The sequence below is a fragment of the Arachis ipaensis genome, chromosome B5 (genome assembly GCF_059453495.1).
Source record: "Arachis ipaensis isolate K30076 ecotype BB chromosome B5, ASM5945349v1, whole genome shotgun sequence".
Classification (NCBI taxonomy): domain Eukaryota; kingdom Viridiplantae; phylum Streptophyta; class Magnoliopsida; order Fabales; family Fabaceae; genus Arachis; species Arachis ipaensis.
Genome location: NC_142440.1, coordinates 160021084 through 160038781, shown reverse-complemented (window position 1 = coordinate 160038781; position 17698 = coordinate 160021084). Strand labels below are relative to the sequence as shown.

Here is a 17698-nt window from a genome sequence, read left to right as displayed (position 1 = left end):
AGATACATAGTTTTTAACTTCAGCTTTGTTCAATTGTTCTTCACTTCTTCTGAATACTGGAAGTTATTTTATTTTATTTTATTTTATTTATTATTATTATTGTTATGTAAACTGTGTCGCTTGTCTTTACTTCTAGAAGCTTCTGTTAAATGACTGAAACATTTATATCCTCTAAAAGGTAGATCCCCTATCCACACAAATCTTTTGTAAGCATTAAAATATTATCAAAGAGAATTCAGAAAAGTAAACTTGAAAGTAGGAAGCTTCAATGTAAGAAGGCAATGAACTCTCAACATATACATATAAGTATACATGCCTTGTAATTATTTCTATATGCACAAAGAAAGCTTCCACTAAAATCTCTTGTTATTATGCACACCCCAACCACAAAATTACATACACATACACCCATTCAATAAGCTAGCTCTCTATCCTATTGTTAAGACTAGACCCCTGATACCATCATTCACACAACTATTTCTTCTACTAAAACTGATCTAAAAAATTATTTGAAAGAAAAAGAATGAATCTAATATCTAATAGTGGCATTATGAATTTAAGAAGTGGCAGCAGCTATCTCTGATAATCATTCCATTTCTGCATATACTTCCTCCTTTTCAGCTAATTCTGTATGATGTATCCCTGCACAAGATATCACAATAGGATATATATCAAAAGCTTGATACAAGAGATATTTAATATATTCAAGTTCATAACTTTTGAGGTACATGACATGGGAAGCAACTCATGCTCACCTGTTAAATACTAAGTAGCTATGGTCCAACCACCTGAATTCATTATGATTTCTTCGTTTTCAATCTCTGCATCGGTGTAAGTTAGAGCTCGCTGTAGCTTCCTAGGAGAGAACATTTCAACCTCAACCATGTATGTGGCCATCACAGGTCTGTGATCCGAAAGTTTGAGCTCAGCCCTTCTGTAATTCAGTAATCTCATCCCTTTGCCGTGTGAAAGAATGCGATCACACCTGAAAGGTCATCCCAGACATGAAGAACATTCATGAGAAAAAGAAAATCATAAAACAGATACATGTATAGTTCTTATACTATGATAGATACAGGATTGGCAAACATGAAAGCAAAATATAAGGTCAAAAAAGATCATACCACGCTGGTGAACGCTTCCCAACCTTAGGGTCTTCTCCATAGTACTTATCTGAATTAACCTCATATTTATAAGTTGGTGGGAAGTTTAAGGTGCCTTCTGACCATCCATCAAACACACCACCATTCTTGAGTTCTTGCCTAAGCTGTCACAGTAAGATGTAAGTTATCAAAGCTTTTCACATGTTTATAAATCGTGGAAGAAGTGAACAAGTACATGTACAATGAATATTCTGTAGTACCTGGTCTTTCTCAACCAATTTTGACCACTGCTTTTTTAATATAAGAGCTCTTGTTTCCATATTTGATAGGTTAATACGGTAATTCAGATCTCCCAACCAAATTATTCTTCTGCAGAATTACAGTGACCAAAGAAAATTGAGCCAAAATATTGAGACAAATAATTAAGCTAAAAGATTATGAATCGAAGGACCAGGTTTCATTGTGGACAATTTTCACAGGTGGTAAGATCACAAAGTAGTTGGTAAGGTATATCAAAGCAAGCACTCACTCATGATCAATGATTCTTTTGGGAAGTCCAACATAAGAAAGTGATTGAAAATGTGTTCTACGATGTATTTCATGAACATCAGCATTTCTTCGAAGTTCATCTCCTTCCTTTTCACCCGATGAAAGGTGGGTGCATATGAAGCAAAAAAGAGTCTGATATATGGACATGCTGACAGATATTGCTCCCTGAAAATCGAAAACGTTTTCCAAAATAATATTGATGAGATGATCACTATACTCAAACACCATGAACTTAAAGAAGATCAAAATATAAATCACAAGAAATTATGTTAAACTTAAAGAAAAAAGAAAGTGAATGGACCTTGTTACCAATGTAGCCCATAACACCAACACCAACTGTTGACACCTTCAAATTCTGAATATGTTTACGCAAGCTCCGACGAACCCATATAGTGACAAAAATTCCAACCATCTGCTTACTCACAATCCTTACATATGGGGATCTTCTTTTCCGCTTAATTAAAGTTTGAAGATCAATTTCAGGAAGCAAAGGCATAACTGGCATTTCATCCATGATTGACTTGAAAGAATTATATGTGTTGAATGACTTTGATGATTTAAAGGATTTGAGAGATTTAAAAGATGTTGGTCTCTCTAAAACTTGCTGGGATAGCAGATGTAGTGGTGGCTCTGGCCAGCTCAAACCAATCCTTTCAGAACCACTGAGCATTCTGGTTAGTTTAGTGGTCTGTTGGGCAAATGATGTATCCATATTTTCGGATAAACCTTCAGCGCGGAAGCTGTGTTTCCTTTCAGACCTCTTTGGAAAAGAAAACTCTCTTTGTAAACTAAGTTTGACCGGCACATCAGAGTTTGCAATATCAGCAGAATTGGAAGGCAATAAATTTGTATTTGTGTCATCATCAGCATTCGTTTTATTAGTACTAACTTCAGTATAAACATTGTTTTCTTCGTCCAAGGGATGGACTTCCTCACCGATGTCACTATCACTTTCGAGTAATATTTCTTCTTCAATATCTGGGACATCATCTGATGGCTGATATTTTGATGGAGAAGGAGGATCACTGAAGGATTTTATCTTTCGTGGTGTATGTCGCACTCGATTCAGGGTTTCCCGAATAATATTTTCCCATTTTGGCACAGGGCGAGTATCTTCAGCACCAAAAATATTACCAGGGTTTAAAGGTACAATCTCTTGAAGACTGCAAATGCAAATCATTGTTTTATCCAAACCAGTAAAAATATTTCAAAAGTGAACATAAAATGGCATCAGATCTTCATGTACATTAACAAGGACTCGCAATAAGCCAATAACAAGCAGTTAGCGACTTACCCAAGGACATATATGTCGGCCGGTTCGTTGACACCTAACCAATCATCAATATCAAGGTCATCAGGTGGAAGTTTTCCTCCAACATTCCATGTTCCAACACATATTCTAGGAGACAAAGATACACCGTAATCAATATGTGAGACGCTTGAGCAACAAGCAAAATAAACCCTGTTTTCACACTTTCAAATTATTGTCTTCTCTCTTGCTTCCTAAATAAGTATGAGAGCATTATCTCACCTCAATTCCTTTGTGTTTATATACTGAGACCTAAAAGTTGATGACTTTTGCCTCCTTAACCTTGGAAGATATTCTGCATTTTAATAGAAGCTTAGGCTATTATACATAAGTACATAACAGTCCTGAGAATGTGATAACCAAGCTGAATAAAACTTTTCTGTTCAAAGTTATTAAGTCAGAAATTCATGTATGGAAAAAGTCACCTTTCGATTCAGGATGAGCTTTATCGCCTCGGTTGCCCATAAACCATGACTGCCTCGCCAACTCTGCATAACACACCAAACACAAAGTGAGACTTAAAACAGCCAAAAAGTCAATCTAAATTCTGAATATGTCATTATCATTTGACAGTTGACATGCACCTCAAAGCTTAATTCTCCAAACTATAATCAAATTAACAAAATTCAAAGCAACCCCCTTTTCCAAATGAAAATAGAAACACAGTTGAGCAGATTTACACATGACTGACCTTCATTGTCTGAATCAATTTCAATAGCATCTTCATCATCAAAGTCATAATCATCATCATCATCATCTTCAGGGTCAGCACTGTAATCAGACTCGTTGGTTCCCATGTTAAGCCATTTCCGGAGGACCACTCTTCCCCAAAAGAGCTGTATGCAGGACCAACCCAAACAACATAATTCAGCCCAAGAAGAAGTCCTCTGCAAATTTAAACCTCAACTTTCCCAAAATCAACAAACACACCCCATCACACCAACACGAACATACCAACAAACACCTGGCATGCATTCCACAAACACAAACACACACAGAAAGAGAGGAAGTACCTGCTGATGGTGAGGTGATCTTTGCTTCATCACTGTTTGGAAATTGGTATAGAAATGGACAAAGCAGAATATGATGGAAAAAAACTAAATATTTGGTACTGTTAAAGCAACACCACCTTGATGAAGAAGAAGAAGAAGAGGGAGGGGTAAAATGGAAAAAGAATTAGTTGGCTAGGATATTGTGTGAAAAAAGTGGCAGTTGGAGCTGGAAAAAAGTGAGCTTTTTTTTTGTTGGTGTCAGAAGATTTTTGAGCCTTTAACTGTGGAATTAAGATCTGTTTCTGTTTAGTTTGTTGAGTTTTTAAGGTACACAAACACATGATTAAAGTAAACTAATTAAGGTTAAAGTTTGAGTTTGAGTTTTGTTAATAGTTTAATTAATTTAACAACCAAAGCTTTGATATGTTTATGGTTAATTTTTTATTTGATATTCTATTTATAAGACGGCAATAAGTGGGGTCCATTTTTCAGTCTTAGCCCAATGTCAATTTTATTTATATTTTAATCGTGATTCTAAGAAATATTGAGATTTTAGGTAAATTAAAAAAATAAACATGTAATATATAAAATTGTAATATAATATTATTTACACATTTTTCTAATCTAGTAAAAAGTTTTAGAGTTGAATAATTCACTCAAAATCATAATATCACAAAATTTCAAAAATAAATCACAGTAGTATATATCTTTTAGAACTTTTTTTTTTTTTTTGTATATCATTCTCTCCGTTTTCTTATAAAATTTACAAGTATTAAATAATTTGAGAAAGAAGGAGTATTCAATTTTATAAACTTTTGTTTCTAAATGTTTAAATTAGTACCATATCATTTGTATTTAAGAACATAAAGGTATAGAGATAGTAATCTGAAAAAATTGTCTTCGTTACAAAATTTGTGTGTCCATTTCGTGTCTCAATTTTTACCATTGATTTATAGAGTAGTTGGTAACAAAAACTTTTAAACAAATCTAATAAATAATAAAATTCTATATATATTCAACATAATTAAATGAATTTTCTAATTTAAATAATTCATTCTCAATAGTAGTACGTTAGAGAATAATGTAAGAACGAATGAGATTTTTTTTTCTCCTTATTTTTGCTTTATTTATAGTTGATGCATGTTTAAAAATAGTAATAAATAGTCACCAAAAAAAAATAGTAATAAATAGCTTTCAGTTTTGACTTTTGATAGAATACTTACACTTACCCCCACCAAACCATTTAATTATAATTTATAATTAGTGCCTTTAACAAAATTCGCGTAAGAAAAATACAAATACCTTAGGAAAAATATATAATTGTCAGTAAATGTATGTCTACGTAAATAATATAATCAATTACAAAAATTCATAATATGAATGGATAATAGATAACAAACTTTTACAACAGCTTAGACATGTGATATATATGATTTTTTTAACTAAATATTTTAAATATTTTATTTATAAGTATAGATAATTTTGACATAATTTATTTTTTGAGTTATATTAATTATTTTATGGGATAAGTACGATTTTGGTCCTCACGTTGAGGGTCAGAATCGAAATTGTCCCTCGTGTATATTTTGATTTAAAATCATCCTAAAAGTCGTATTTAAATTTAAAATCGTCTTTTACAGTGTAAACTTTTTTTAAAAGACGACAGTACCCTTCTGACCTTAAAGTGTTACGCGCAAAACACTTCACCCCTTCATATGCTTCCAAACCCTCAACGTAAACACCAAAACTAATCAGAACGTTTCACTTCACCAATGTAGTTGCACCGTGCCTTAAGTAAGAATCTGAAATGACAGAAGGTGTTCTTGGACTGAAGATCGAAGTCGAGTCTGGTTCATTGGAAGGCAAGGTCATTCACATGCATTCAGGTATGTTTAACTGTTTACTGAGATTAGGGATAAACATCACTGTGCGGTTTATTTTTTTATTTTTTCTTCTATTTCTGTGATATGGCATTGTAGGTTGTTGGAGAAGACAATTGTGTACTTTAAACTAAAAGTCTACTATGGGGGAAGTTGTTTACCTATCGGAATGGGCCGTTACAGTATATGGGGGGAGAAACAACAATGATAGAAGAGATTGATGGTGATCGGTGGTCCGTATTTGAAGCCTATGCAGAGTTAAGGCAGTTTGGTTATGTGCAGGAGAATATCCCTTCGTTGTGGTTAGAGAAACCTATACTTACAATGTTAGAGGAGATCAGGGTTAAACTAATGACTAGGTGGGCAGAGAATAGGGATCTGGCTCAGAACTATGCAGGGACAATCTTACCTAGGATTAGAATCAAGTTGGAGAGGAGGTCTAGATCTGTTGGAGAATGGCGGCCATATTGGTCTGCAGCTCAAAAATATGAGGTTGTGAGTGGGTTAGATAAGTTTACTGTTGACTTAGGATCCTTTGAGTGCTCATGTAGAAGGTGGCAGTTGAGTGGTATACCCTGTGTCCATGCGATTAGCTGCATCAAGTTCAAGGGATTTGGCTTGGAACCTTATGTGGCCGACTGTTACAAGAGAGAAACATACCTGAAGTGCTACGAAGCAGTAATATACCCATTGAACAGACCTGATCTATGGGAGATTACCCCACATCCTGATGTGATGCCTCCCCCATACAGAAGGCCTAGTCACAGGCCAGTCAAAAAAGAAAACAATTTGTTGGAGATGAAGAACAGAGCAGCCACATTCACATGTCCAGGAAGGGGGAGAAAGAAAAGTGCTCTATATGTGGTGTTGTTGGACATAATAAGAGCAGATGCCCTAAACCTATTGAGAATGAGGTATGTTGATTAATGTTTTACATTGCTTGTCTCAGATTTTTCATTAAACCTTATGTTCATCTATATTAACTGCAACTGTTTCATAGGCCCAAAATTCCAAGAATCTAAGCAAAGGCAAGTAAGCCAGGGGAAGCAACAAGTCAAACCCTCTTGCTGCTAAGGGAGGAAAAAAAATTGCATCTACACAGCCCACTCCTAAGCTCACTGTCAAGAGAAAAGTTGCCTCAGCAACACAGCCACCAACTTCAGCCCATTCCAACACTGTAACACAATCAAAAAGGCCTAGAGACAGGCCTAAGGGGACCACCAAGTCCACATCTTCAGCCCAACATGATCCACCACCCAAGAGGATTGCAAGCCCAAAAACCTCAGCACCTTCTGCATCCTCATCACAGCCAACCACCACAACTCTTCCAGCATCTCAGCCATCCATTGTCACAGCTTCAAGCCAACTCATTGGGCACTTCTCTGTCAGCCTTACTGGAGGACCTCGTGTTTCTCCCAGGAAGCTGAAGTTAATGACAAAGTTGCCTCCAAGAAAATGAGAATTGCTTTAGGAAAATGACAACACTTAGCATCAATGTGTCATAGTTATATACCATGGATGTTGGTTTATTTTGTTTTAAGTTTGTGTTAAGGTTCTGGTTAAACAGTGTGAACTTGTTGGTTACTTTTTGTTGCTTATGTTTTGCTTGTTAAGGTTCTGGTCAAACTCTTGTACTGAATTATTGGTTTCTTCCCAGCCAATCCTTTTGATGGTTACTTTATTTTGAGTTAAGTTTCTTTTAAGGTTCTGTTAATGTCAAACACTCTGCTTATGCTTATCATGTATTCAGACATTTACCATTTTAATGACACTGTTATGTTATTGATTAGTAATTGAACTCATGATTGTGCCAAGAAAAAGTTTCAATCTCATTTCATTATCCAACCATGCTTACAAAACAATCATATATACATGTTGAAATAGATTCAACATAACACAATCAGGAACCCCCCTAATAGATAAACCCTAACCCAATTCACCAACAATAACAACAGCAGAATACATGTACACATGTTTCATACTAGGTTCAATGGAATTACACACTGTTGCGTTGCTTTAGATCAACTCTGCAACAACAAACAAAGAAACCCAACCCACCCAAAAAACCCTAACACTGCAATGACCTTCAGCTTCCACTCTGCCATTTTGGTTCTTGATTTCATCATCGAAAGTTTCTTCCTTATTCTAACAACTTCTGAATGTTCCACCTCTGTCTCTGGATCTGCCCAACGAAAGAAATTGCAGCCTTGTTGCACCTGCACATACCCACCAAGATCATCCACCATTCCATCACCCAACAGACCCAATTCAGAGGAAAAGTAACAAAATAAACCTCGAAGTAGACATAACCCCAAAATCTGCGACCTGGGTTCTCCTTGGTCCCTGAGATTCGCAACACTGGCTTCTCACCATGGGAACAAAGTAGCAGCCTACCATATGACGAAGTCCTGCTACGAAACGAGGTTGAGCTTTGTGCAGCCATGGCATTCTCCCTCCAGCAGGTCCTCCACAGTGATGTCTGCTCTGCAACAGTGGCTTCCACGATACTTTACCCTTTCTTCCTTTCAATTCAATGTATACTTGTTAAACTTTTCCATTCATTTTAATTTTCTATACATATATATATATATTTATAATTGTTTTCAGTGGTCATAACTGCCTGATAACGACGCAAGGGCATTTACGTCCGAAAATGTTATAAAGGACGATTTTAAATTTAAATTTGACTTTAAGGATCAAAATATACACGAGGGACGATTTCGATTCTGACCCTCAACGTGAGGGACCAAAATCGTACTTATCCCTTATTTTATTTATCGTATAAACGACTTCATTATGAATATATTTTATTTGATAAGAAAGAACAATTATAGTTCCATGATCTCAAACTCTACGATAGTAAAATTAACTAGAAGGTTTATCAAAGAAAATATATTAATAAATAAAATATTTATATTCTAAATGAGATAAATAATAGAATAAAAAAGACAAATTTTGTCTAAGTTACTTATATAGTCATCCAATGTTAATGTAGTAAGTGTGAATAGTGTATCAAATTAGTCCCATATCAAATAAAACAAAAAAGAGTGAGAAGTTTATAAGATAAAAAATCCATTAATTTACTATTTTAAATCTTGAGTTAAATATAGTGTCTTTTTATCTTATATTATCTCACTTAATTTTGGAATCAAGAGCTTCTCACGACCACCCAAAATCTAATTGGACAAAGTTGGCTCAAATTCTTTAATTTGTGGTCTGCATTTTCATGCCAATCCTAGTTGTGCCACTTCAAAAGATGCTTTACTTTTTGTTACTAAGATTCATTAAAACCCTTTCTAACTAACATTAGGCAGTGGCACCATATATTAAACAAGCAAATTAAGTGATTAGTAAAATATCAGAAGCATACAAATATTGTGGATTTGGACCATATGGATCCAACACCTTTTTTTCAATATCTCATTAATTTAATTAATTATAAGAAAACATATAGCACTGTCATTATTTCTATCTTACCTCATGCCCTACTTAACCACATTAGATTAACAAAAATGAAAATGTGATCATGATCATGACCATGAATGCAAGAATCACGTTAGCATATAATTGGTTCCCTTTTAAAGGATTTATTATATAACATTTAACTATTAAGTATCCCTAGAATGACATAAATCAACCAATAAAATGAGGTTAAATCAGCTTAACCAAAAAGGCTACTATATAGTGCTAATTAAACTTACATAAAATAAAATAACTGGTTAGACAAGTGAGTGCATTGGAGATGTGACAAAAATTAAAATAGTAGGAAAGCATTAAGAGGGGAAAATAATAATAAATAACAATACATAATCGGAATTAAGAAAATAATGGACCCTAGATTTCAGTGAAGGGACCCAACGCGGAGTTGAAAAACCAAAAAATAATGAAAAAAAAAACTTTGGAGAAGTTGGGGTTGAGTCATTGTTGAAGAGGATGATATTCACACATTTACATCAAATCATTAAAAAAAAAAATAAATGTCTTTTTTGGTTTCTAATCATTTAATTTATTGGATGGATTTTCTATTCTCTAAGAAATTTAAACACTCAAATCAATCTCTATCTACTTTGATATATGTACGTTCCAATCCCTATCTACTTTGAATAAATATCCTTTTCGATCCCTAACCAGGGACTGAAACGTACATATATCAAAGTAGATAGGTACCAATTTGGGTGTTTAAATTTTTCAAAAGTAAAAAATCCATCGAACAAATAATTAAAAACCGAAAAGAACATTTACTCTTAAAAAAATTATACCCTTTTTTCTATTATTAGAGGATTAACCTTTTTGTTCTTCTTATTATTTAATAGCACCGACTAATGTTATTTCCTTTCATTTGAATAGCTCTTTGAAACAAAGCAAACATATATGATATATATTACTCTATCGATACATGTTAATATTATAAATTTGAAATATTTTTATTTAAAATTAATTTTTTTTAATTGTTAATAATCTTATCATATATATTAAGAATATATGTTAACTAAACCTCTAAATATATAATCACCGTTTTAACCTATTACACATTAATCAATAATTAAATTCTTAATGGACCACAAGGTGATTAAGAAATTTGATTTCCTCAAGTAACCAAACATTTTGGACCAATGGTTTTGCGTTGTCCCTAAGTTATTGTCAACTTGTAAATTTTTATGAAATTTGAACCCCCCACAAAAATCCAAAATGTTGTGCTTTTGGAATATATATACTATAATAATGTTAGCCAACTACAAGCTAAACATAAATGTTTTTTTTTTTTTTCTTTTTCTTTCTCTTGGGAGAATGTGGAGATAAATATAGAGTTTGATGATTGAGAAAATCACTCTAAAAAATCGTTAGAAAAATGTTAATTATTAACAAAATTATTTTATAAAAATTATTAAACAAATATAATTTATATAATATTTAAGAAAAATCATTAATCTTTTAAGATAAAAATATATTTTTAAGTTTTTTTTTTTTTATAAACATGATCCTTCTCTAATTGATTACCATATATTCTTTATTGATACACAGTTATTTATAGCAAAAATAAAAATTTGTTGCTACAAGCTATCAATTTATCATTAATAAATCATCTAATTTATAATCTAATTCTTTTATGATTATTGTGATAAGATATATGACCAATGTGATTTTATAATTTTCTTATTTATTCATCGTTGTTTTGATTTAAAATTATAAGATTTATTCGTTGTTTGAAATTATTATAGCATTTGTTTATTTTTTTTCTTTTGTAATGTATTAAAAAGAAAAGCCATACCTTACTAAACTCCCATTATTAACACAATTATGAATTTTTTAGAAGAAGGGTGCATCGAGGTAAGTTCATGCATTTTTCAATATAGATTCAATTATACAATATACTCGAAAAATTAACCTATTCATTATCTTTTGGAAATTTTAACCATTACCGTAAATTTACTAATTAACATAATTAAAACTTCATCTTTTTTTTTATCGAATCTTTGTTGTTGTTTGTTAGCTTCATACCTTCCTTAGATGTACCTTTTATTTTGACGCGTACAAATTGAAATCTCCACAAACTTTTTACAAGTGATGAAGAGAAAACCATGTAAATTATAAAATAATAGAGATTAAAAATGAATTAAACAATATGTATATATATATTATATAATATTTTTACTGTTGTTTTTTTTCTCTCGTACTAAAGTAAGGAGATGCTACATTATTGAAACGTGCTTTCATATTTTGGTAAATAATTTAAGAGAGTAATAATTAATAAGTTGAAGAAAAGAATAACAATTTTGAAAATTAGCCCGTCTTTGATTTCTCATTTCTCATAAAGTCAATTCCACCCATGTGCCTTTGGAAGACTCCAGTCAAAATAGGTGCACTTTCAACAAGGTTAACACCTATATATATATTTGAAATAGAATAAGCTTTTCTCTTTTTTCTTTTTTCTTTTTTTTTTTGAGGGACATTCATTAAATATAAATATGAAAAATTTAATAATTTTTAGTATTTTTAATTATTATTTGATCAGTATAAATATTAAATTATTTTTAACAAATAAAATTTATTAATTTATATATATAAATTTTAAAAAATATAAATATAAATATAAAATATATTAATTTATTATGTAAATTTTAATAAATATAAGTATAAATTATATATTTTTATTATGTACAAATTTTTTATAAATATGAATATAAATAATTATTAATTAAATAATAATAAAAAATAATAATATTTACTGATAATATAATATTACTTTATAAATATATAGGTAATTAAGTTCGCTAGCATGCATTAAGCAAAAATGAAAAGTGGTTTGGAACTTATTATTATTATTATTATTATTATTATTATTATTATTATTATTATTATTATTATTATTATATAAAGAGTTATGTAATTAATATAATTAAGCTCAACAGCTTTGCGGTCTCTGAATAAACAATCCAGCAACGGCATATAATTGGATGGGAGACAAGTATGGCTGGCCATTCTTTCTAAATTTCATCTTATCTTTCTTTCTTTCTTTCTTTTTTCCTAAAAACAAATTGTATATATTATGGTCCGGTTATTAATTAATTCAGGCATCAAAATTTAATAATTAGATTCTTTAGCTAATATATTATCCTTATTATTATTCTTTTCTTATACATAATTTCTTTATACATTTAGTTTTCGCAGCTAATATAAGAAATTAAATAGAAATAACTCAAATTTAGAAGTTAGTTTAATGTGTTAGAGACTTATGAATTATAAAATTATCTGACTCTTAGACTTTATAGTTAATAAAAAAGGATATATATATATAAATTTACATATAATAATTATTTTTATATAAATTTATACTCATATTTATATAAAACTGCCGCAATTCAAAACTTGTTTAGTGATGGTTTAAAACCGTTGCAATTCGGCAATTAAACCACGCTATTCTCCGTATGTCCTGTAGTAAAAATTGATAATTAATGATAATTTAATTAAACTTATTTAATAATTTTTAATCATAAACTTAACGTAAAGATAATTATACATGAGTTTACACCATATATATACGTTATTTTTCTGTTGAGTTGAAGTTTTAAGTTAGTTTATTAATTCATATATAGCCTAATTATTTTGATTCTCTTTCTAATTATAATGCGCATATAACAATTTCAATTATTTCAATCTTCTAATAAAAAAAAAAAAAACTTTATATATCATAGTATCATATATAACTTAGGAAAATTACACATCACATGCAATATGGGACCCCTTAAGCTTTAGAAATTAATGGAGGTTTCTAGCTAGCAAGGCAACATCTCACAAGAATGAAGCATGACACATATCATATTATATCATATGTTTGTTTTATTGTGAAGATTACTATGTATGTATATACATATGTTGTACTTTAATTTAATGTCTTATGTCACATCCCATGTGAGAATCATATGTACACAAAACATATAATACTATTGTTCCTCCATATAATTTAGACTCTGCTTTCTAAATTCTACATTTTAAAGGTGAGATGTTTTCTTATTTTCATGGTTAGAGATTTCGAATATGGAAAGTATATAATATATATGACCCTTTTTTTGAAAAAATAAAATAAAATATATTTAAAGAGGATATATATATTATTAATTGTTATTTTATTAAAAATTTATTATATATAGTCGGCTATAGAAATAGAATTATGATAAAGACCTAACATCGATGCATGAATTATGATATGCACCTGAGTGAAGATGTAAACTATGGCGGTCCTTTATTATTATTAAAGAATATTTCATAAATAATATGGATATGGTGCAAAATCCAATTTCTTAACGAACTTGCTTCTAGCTATATTATTTTTATTAATTGAAAATATTCCAATGTATTGTTGATTATTATATAAAAAGAATAAAACGAAGTTGGTCGAAAATAACTTAATTGATTGCTGCAGAACGCTTAATAAATTAAGGATAGGTTTAATTATTCTGTTAGTCTTTATAGTTTTACTAAATTTTTAATTAAGTTTTTATATTTTTTTTTATTTTAATTGGGTCTTTACACTATTTTTAATTTTGTAATTACGTCATATTCATATTAAAAATATTAAAATCAATATAATATTTTTACCAAAATACATACGATAAAAAATTTAATTAAGTTTTTAATCATAAATACCTTCTATTTACGAAGAAATATTCAATTAACTCTAATATTTTTTACACTATGAAGGAATTAATTACAAAATTAAAGTAGTGTAGGGATTCAATTGAAAGGAAAAAAAGTATAAAAAGTTAATTAAAAATTTAGTGAAACTATAGGAACTAATTGAGTAATTAAACCTTAAAGATATTAATATATTATTTCTTCACTTTTATTATCAAAGCTTGGATTTTTTTTAAATAAATAATTATTTAAAATATGCTACCAATTATTTATTTTAGTAATTAAAATAATTAAATTATTTATTTAAAAAAAAAAAAACCCTCAAAGCTAAGTTACGTTGTTGTCATGATTCATGAACATGCTATGTTGTGCATCATGTAATCAAGATTTTAAAGACGTAAATCAATTGACGATATGAGGAGAAAACAATGAGGATGATGATGACAACAAGAGTGGAAAAATATAATATAATTATTAGTGAAACAATATATAATAAAGAAAAAGCTAATAATTAAGAATAAAAATAAACATACATACCTCTGAAGAATAGAATTGGATTAAGAGTGTATTTCTTCAACTCTAACTTGGATTAATTTATGTTAATATGTATATGTATGTGTTTAAATAAATGAGACCACAAATAAAGTGTCACAAGCCAACTTTTGTTAGGTTAATTTCTTCTCTTTCTTTTGTATGTGTGGTGGGTTAGTTGCTCTTATAAATTATATATACATTTAACTAAAATAAAAGGTTAATTACGATTTTAGTTCTAACGTAGAAGTTAAAAATTTATTTTATCTTTGATTTTTTTTCGTTATAAAATAATCCTAAAAGTTTCAGCTTATTTTAAAATCGTTCTTTTTTCTAAATTTTTTATTTTTATTACTAAATTACTCCTAACTAAAAAAATTATAAAATAAAATAAAAAAAATAAATAGAGGAAACGATGGGAGAGAAAGAGAATCGGAGAGGGGGGAAGGTAGCGCCGCCATGCCGCCGCTTGTGATGGAGAGTAGGGGATCTCTATGTCGCTGCCGTTGCCGCTGCTTCATTCCTTGCCGTTTTCGTCGCAATTCACGGCGTCGCCATCACTGCTGCAAGCCTGCAGCGCTTTTTTTTTTTAATTTTTCTGTTTTTGCTTTTACATCTGGTTTTGCTTTTGTTGTTGCTCTAATTTTATTATCCATTGTTATTACTGGTATTATTCTTCTAGGTGTTGTTGTTGTTTCATTGCTTTTATTTTTCGCTTATGTATTCTGCTTCTGTTTTTACATTATGCTTCTTCCTGTTTCTGTTTCTGCATTTCGAGAAGAAGGGGGAAAGGCATTTTCATCTGATTTACAACAAATTGAAATCTTTGAAAATATTTTATAGCAAAAAAAAAAATGAAATAAATTTTCGACCTTTACGTCAAAAACCAAAATCGTATTTAACCCTAAAATAAATTAGTTTTGTATATAAAATATTATTTAATAAAAATATTAAAAATTAATTTTAAATTCAAATAAAATAATTATAAATATATTATATATTTTAGTGCTTAAGGAAGTTCATCGTCACTCAATACATATATATGTTTAGTAAACTTAAATACTATGACGTAAGAATAAATGTAAGACAAATATAAATATGATATTTTAATAATTAAAAATAACATTTATTTTTTCATAAATTATGATATTATATATTTTTAATATTATTATTATAACTAAATAATATTTTAAAATATAAATTGTAAAAAAAGGTGACATATAAATGATAAAAGTAAGAGTGAATACCCCATCCGTCCCCTGACAATTATCTCGAAAGGACAACGAGGCCCCCAAGAAAAAAAAACACCCAATTCGGCCTCTGATAAATTTTTTTTGGGACAGATTAGCCCCTGTGCCAAAAAAAATAACATTGATTTTTTTTTGGCACAGGGGCCTCGTTGTCCTTTCGAAGTAATTGTCAGGGGCCGGGTTGGGTTTATTTTTTTTGTCAGGGGCCGAGTTGGAGTTTTTTTTTTGTCAGGGGCCTCGTTGTCTTTCGAGGTAATTGTCAGGGGCTGATTTGGGTTTTTCTCTAAAAGAAATATCTAATTGATAAACATAGTTAGATAAAAAAATATAAAACATTATAAAAATATCATATATTATAGTATTTTAGGTATTCATCACTTCACATATAATGAACAAATAGTTTAGTAAACTAAAATAAAGAATTGTGACCATCAACTAAATTTAAACTTTTAATAATTGCGTAAAATATTAGCAAAGACGGAAGAGAAAGAGTGGGAAGTATAAGATTATATAAAAAGAGATAAAAAAGATGTGTGAAGTAAATATTAATTTATATAATAAATATAAATAAAAGTGAAAATAAAAAAAGAATAAATTAAATTTTATTAACTAATTTACATTTATTAAAGAAAAATAATATCGTTACTACTAAAATCTACACAGAAATAAAAGTAAAAAAATATTAACAGATAACACTAAACACTACATAAAATTATAAAAAGAATAAAAAATGGTGATAATAGAAAAATTATAAAATAATAATTTCATTAAAATGTTTATGTGACAATATTAGAAGTTATTTAATATGTCAAGAGTTTATTGTGTTATTATTTGATTATCTTTTTTATACATTATAAATAAATTAAAAAATAGAAAGATAAATAAAATGATTTTTATAAAATGAAAATTTTCTCTAAATAAAATATACAATATTAAAATTTAGACCATTGATATGAATAATATTTTTTGTATTATAATTTTTTTTATAGAATTAGATAATTTAGTGTGTGAAACTATAAGATTAATGTTAAATTAAATATATATAGATGATTAGATGTTATTCTCTATAGTAATATAAATATAGTTTTAAGATAGATGCTTTTTTTCTATGTTATTACAATGAATAATAACATGATAATTTTATATGAAATTTAAAATTTTATATGTCATTCATTTGTTATAACACTATTTTGTCCTCTCTTAAAATATATTATAATAGATAGATCATATATAACAATGTGTGGGAGGATAAGTTTTTTTTTTTTAACGGTATTTTTTAACTCGACAGGTCAAGAATTAATCTGTTGTAGATTGAAACTTTATTTAAGATTTATCGCTGACCAATAAATTAAATTACTACATGGATTCGAACTCCAATACTTTTTTTTTTTTTTATAAAAATCTCTAACATTTATTTAAGAATACTAATAAGTTTAAGGCTTTAAGCATCAGAACAATCCAACTTGATTGAATAAGCTTTCTCTATTTACATATTATGGCTGTTTCCACTTTCCACACGTGGCTTTCAATAGTATGCAAAATTCGACCATCCGAAATTCAATTCAATCTGAATTTAAAGTATATTTTGTTGAGTATTCAGTGTCATTTTTTAGTTAAATTTAAATTATGTTTCAAACGACTCAACCCAATCTAAAATCATATTATATAATTAAAATATATATTATAATAAAATTAATAATAAATCTTATATTTTTTATATTATATAATGTTATTTTATTTTTAAAATAATTTATTTTTTATGTAAATAATGTATATTATATTTCTTAAATTTAACTTGTAAAAATCATATTTTATTAATTTATTTATAAAATTATATATATTAATTATATATTAAGACGATCTAGTTTAATTAACTCGATCTATTTCGAATTAATTTAGTATTGAATTCGGATTTTTATAATAAATATGATATAATTTTAAAATCGAAAAC

General features: G+C 29.1%; 2 protein-coding genes across 5 annotated transcripts; one reads left to right on the top strand and one right to left on the bottom strand.

The window, feature by feature from the left end:
* Nucleotides 1-244: 244 nt before the first annotated feature.
* LOC107644981 (type IV inositol polyphosphate 5-phosphatase 3) lies at nucleotides 245-4269 on the bottom strand. 4 transcript variants are annotated; one of them, XR_001621426.3, is made up of 11 exons: nucleotides 3975-4152; nucleotides 3653-3848; nucleotides 3387-3449; nucleotides 3184-3256; nucleotides 2947-3051; nucleotides 1954-2815; nucleotides 1633-1817; nucleotides 1364-1472; nucleotides 1125-1262; nucleotides 756-985; nucleotides 245-642 (listed from the first exon to the last, which is right to left on the bottom strand). XR_001621426.3 is itself a non-coding variant. In XM_016348969.3 (11 exons), exons 1-10 carry the CDS (start codon nucleotides 4002-4004, stop codon nucleotides 766-768), a joined length of 1935 nt encoding a protein of 644 aa, XP_016204455.1. In that variant the 5' UTR covers nucleotides 4005-4269; the 3' UTR covers nucleotides 245-642; nucleotides 756-765. The 4 variants fall into 4 exon arrangements, 2 of the variants coding, with proteins under 2 accessions (XP_016204455.1, XP_016204454.1); XR_015883517.1 differs by having other exon boundaries at nucleotides 3653-3797; XM_016348969.3 differs by having other exon boundaries at nucleotides 1125-1267; nucleotides 3653-3797; nucleotides 3975-4269.
* Nucleotides 4270-6019: 1750 nt separating this feature from the next.
* LOC110271666 (uncharacterized) lies at nucleotides 6020-6760 on the top strand. The gene has a single exon (XM_021122689.2). It carries the CDS (start codon nucleotides 6020-6022, stop codon nucleotides 6758-6760), a length of 741 nt encoding a protein of 246 aa, XP_020978348.2.
* The last annotated feature ends 10938 nt before the right edge of the window (nucleotides 6761-17698 follow it).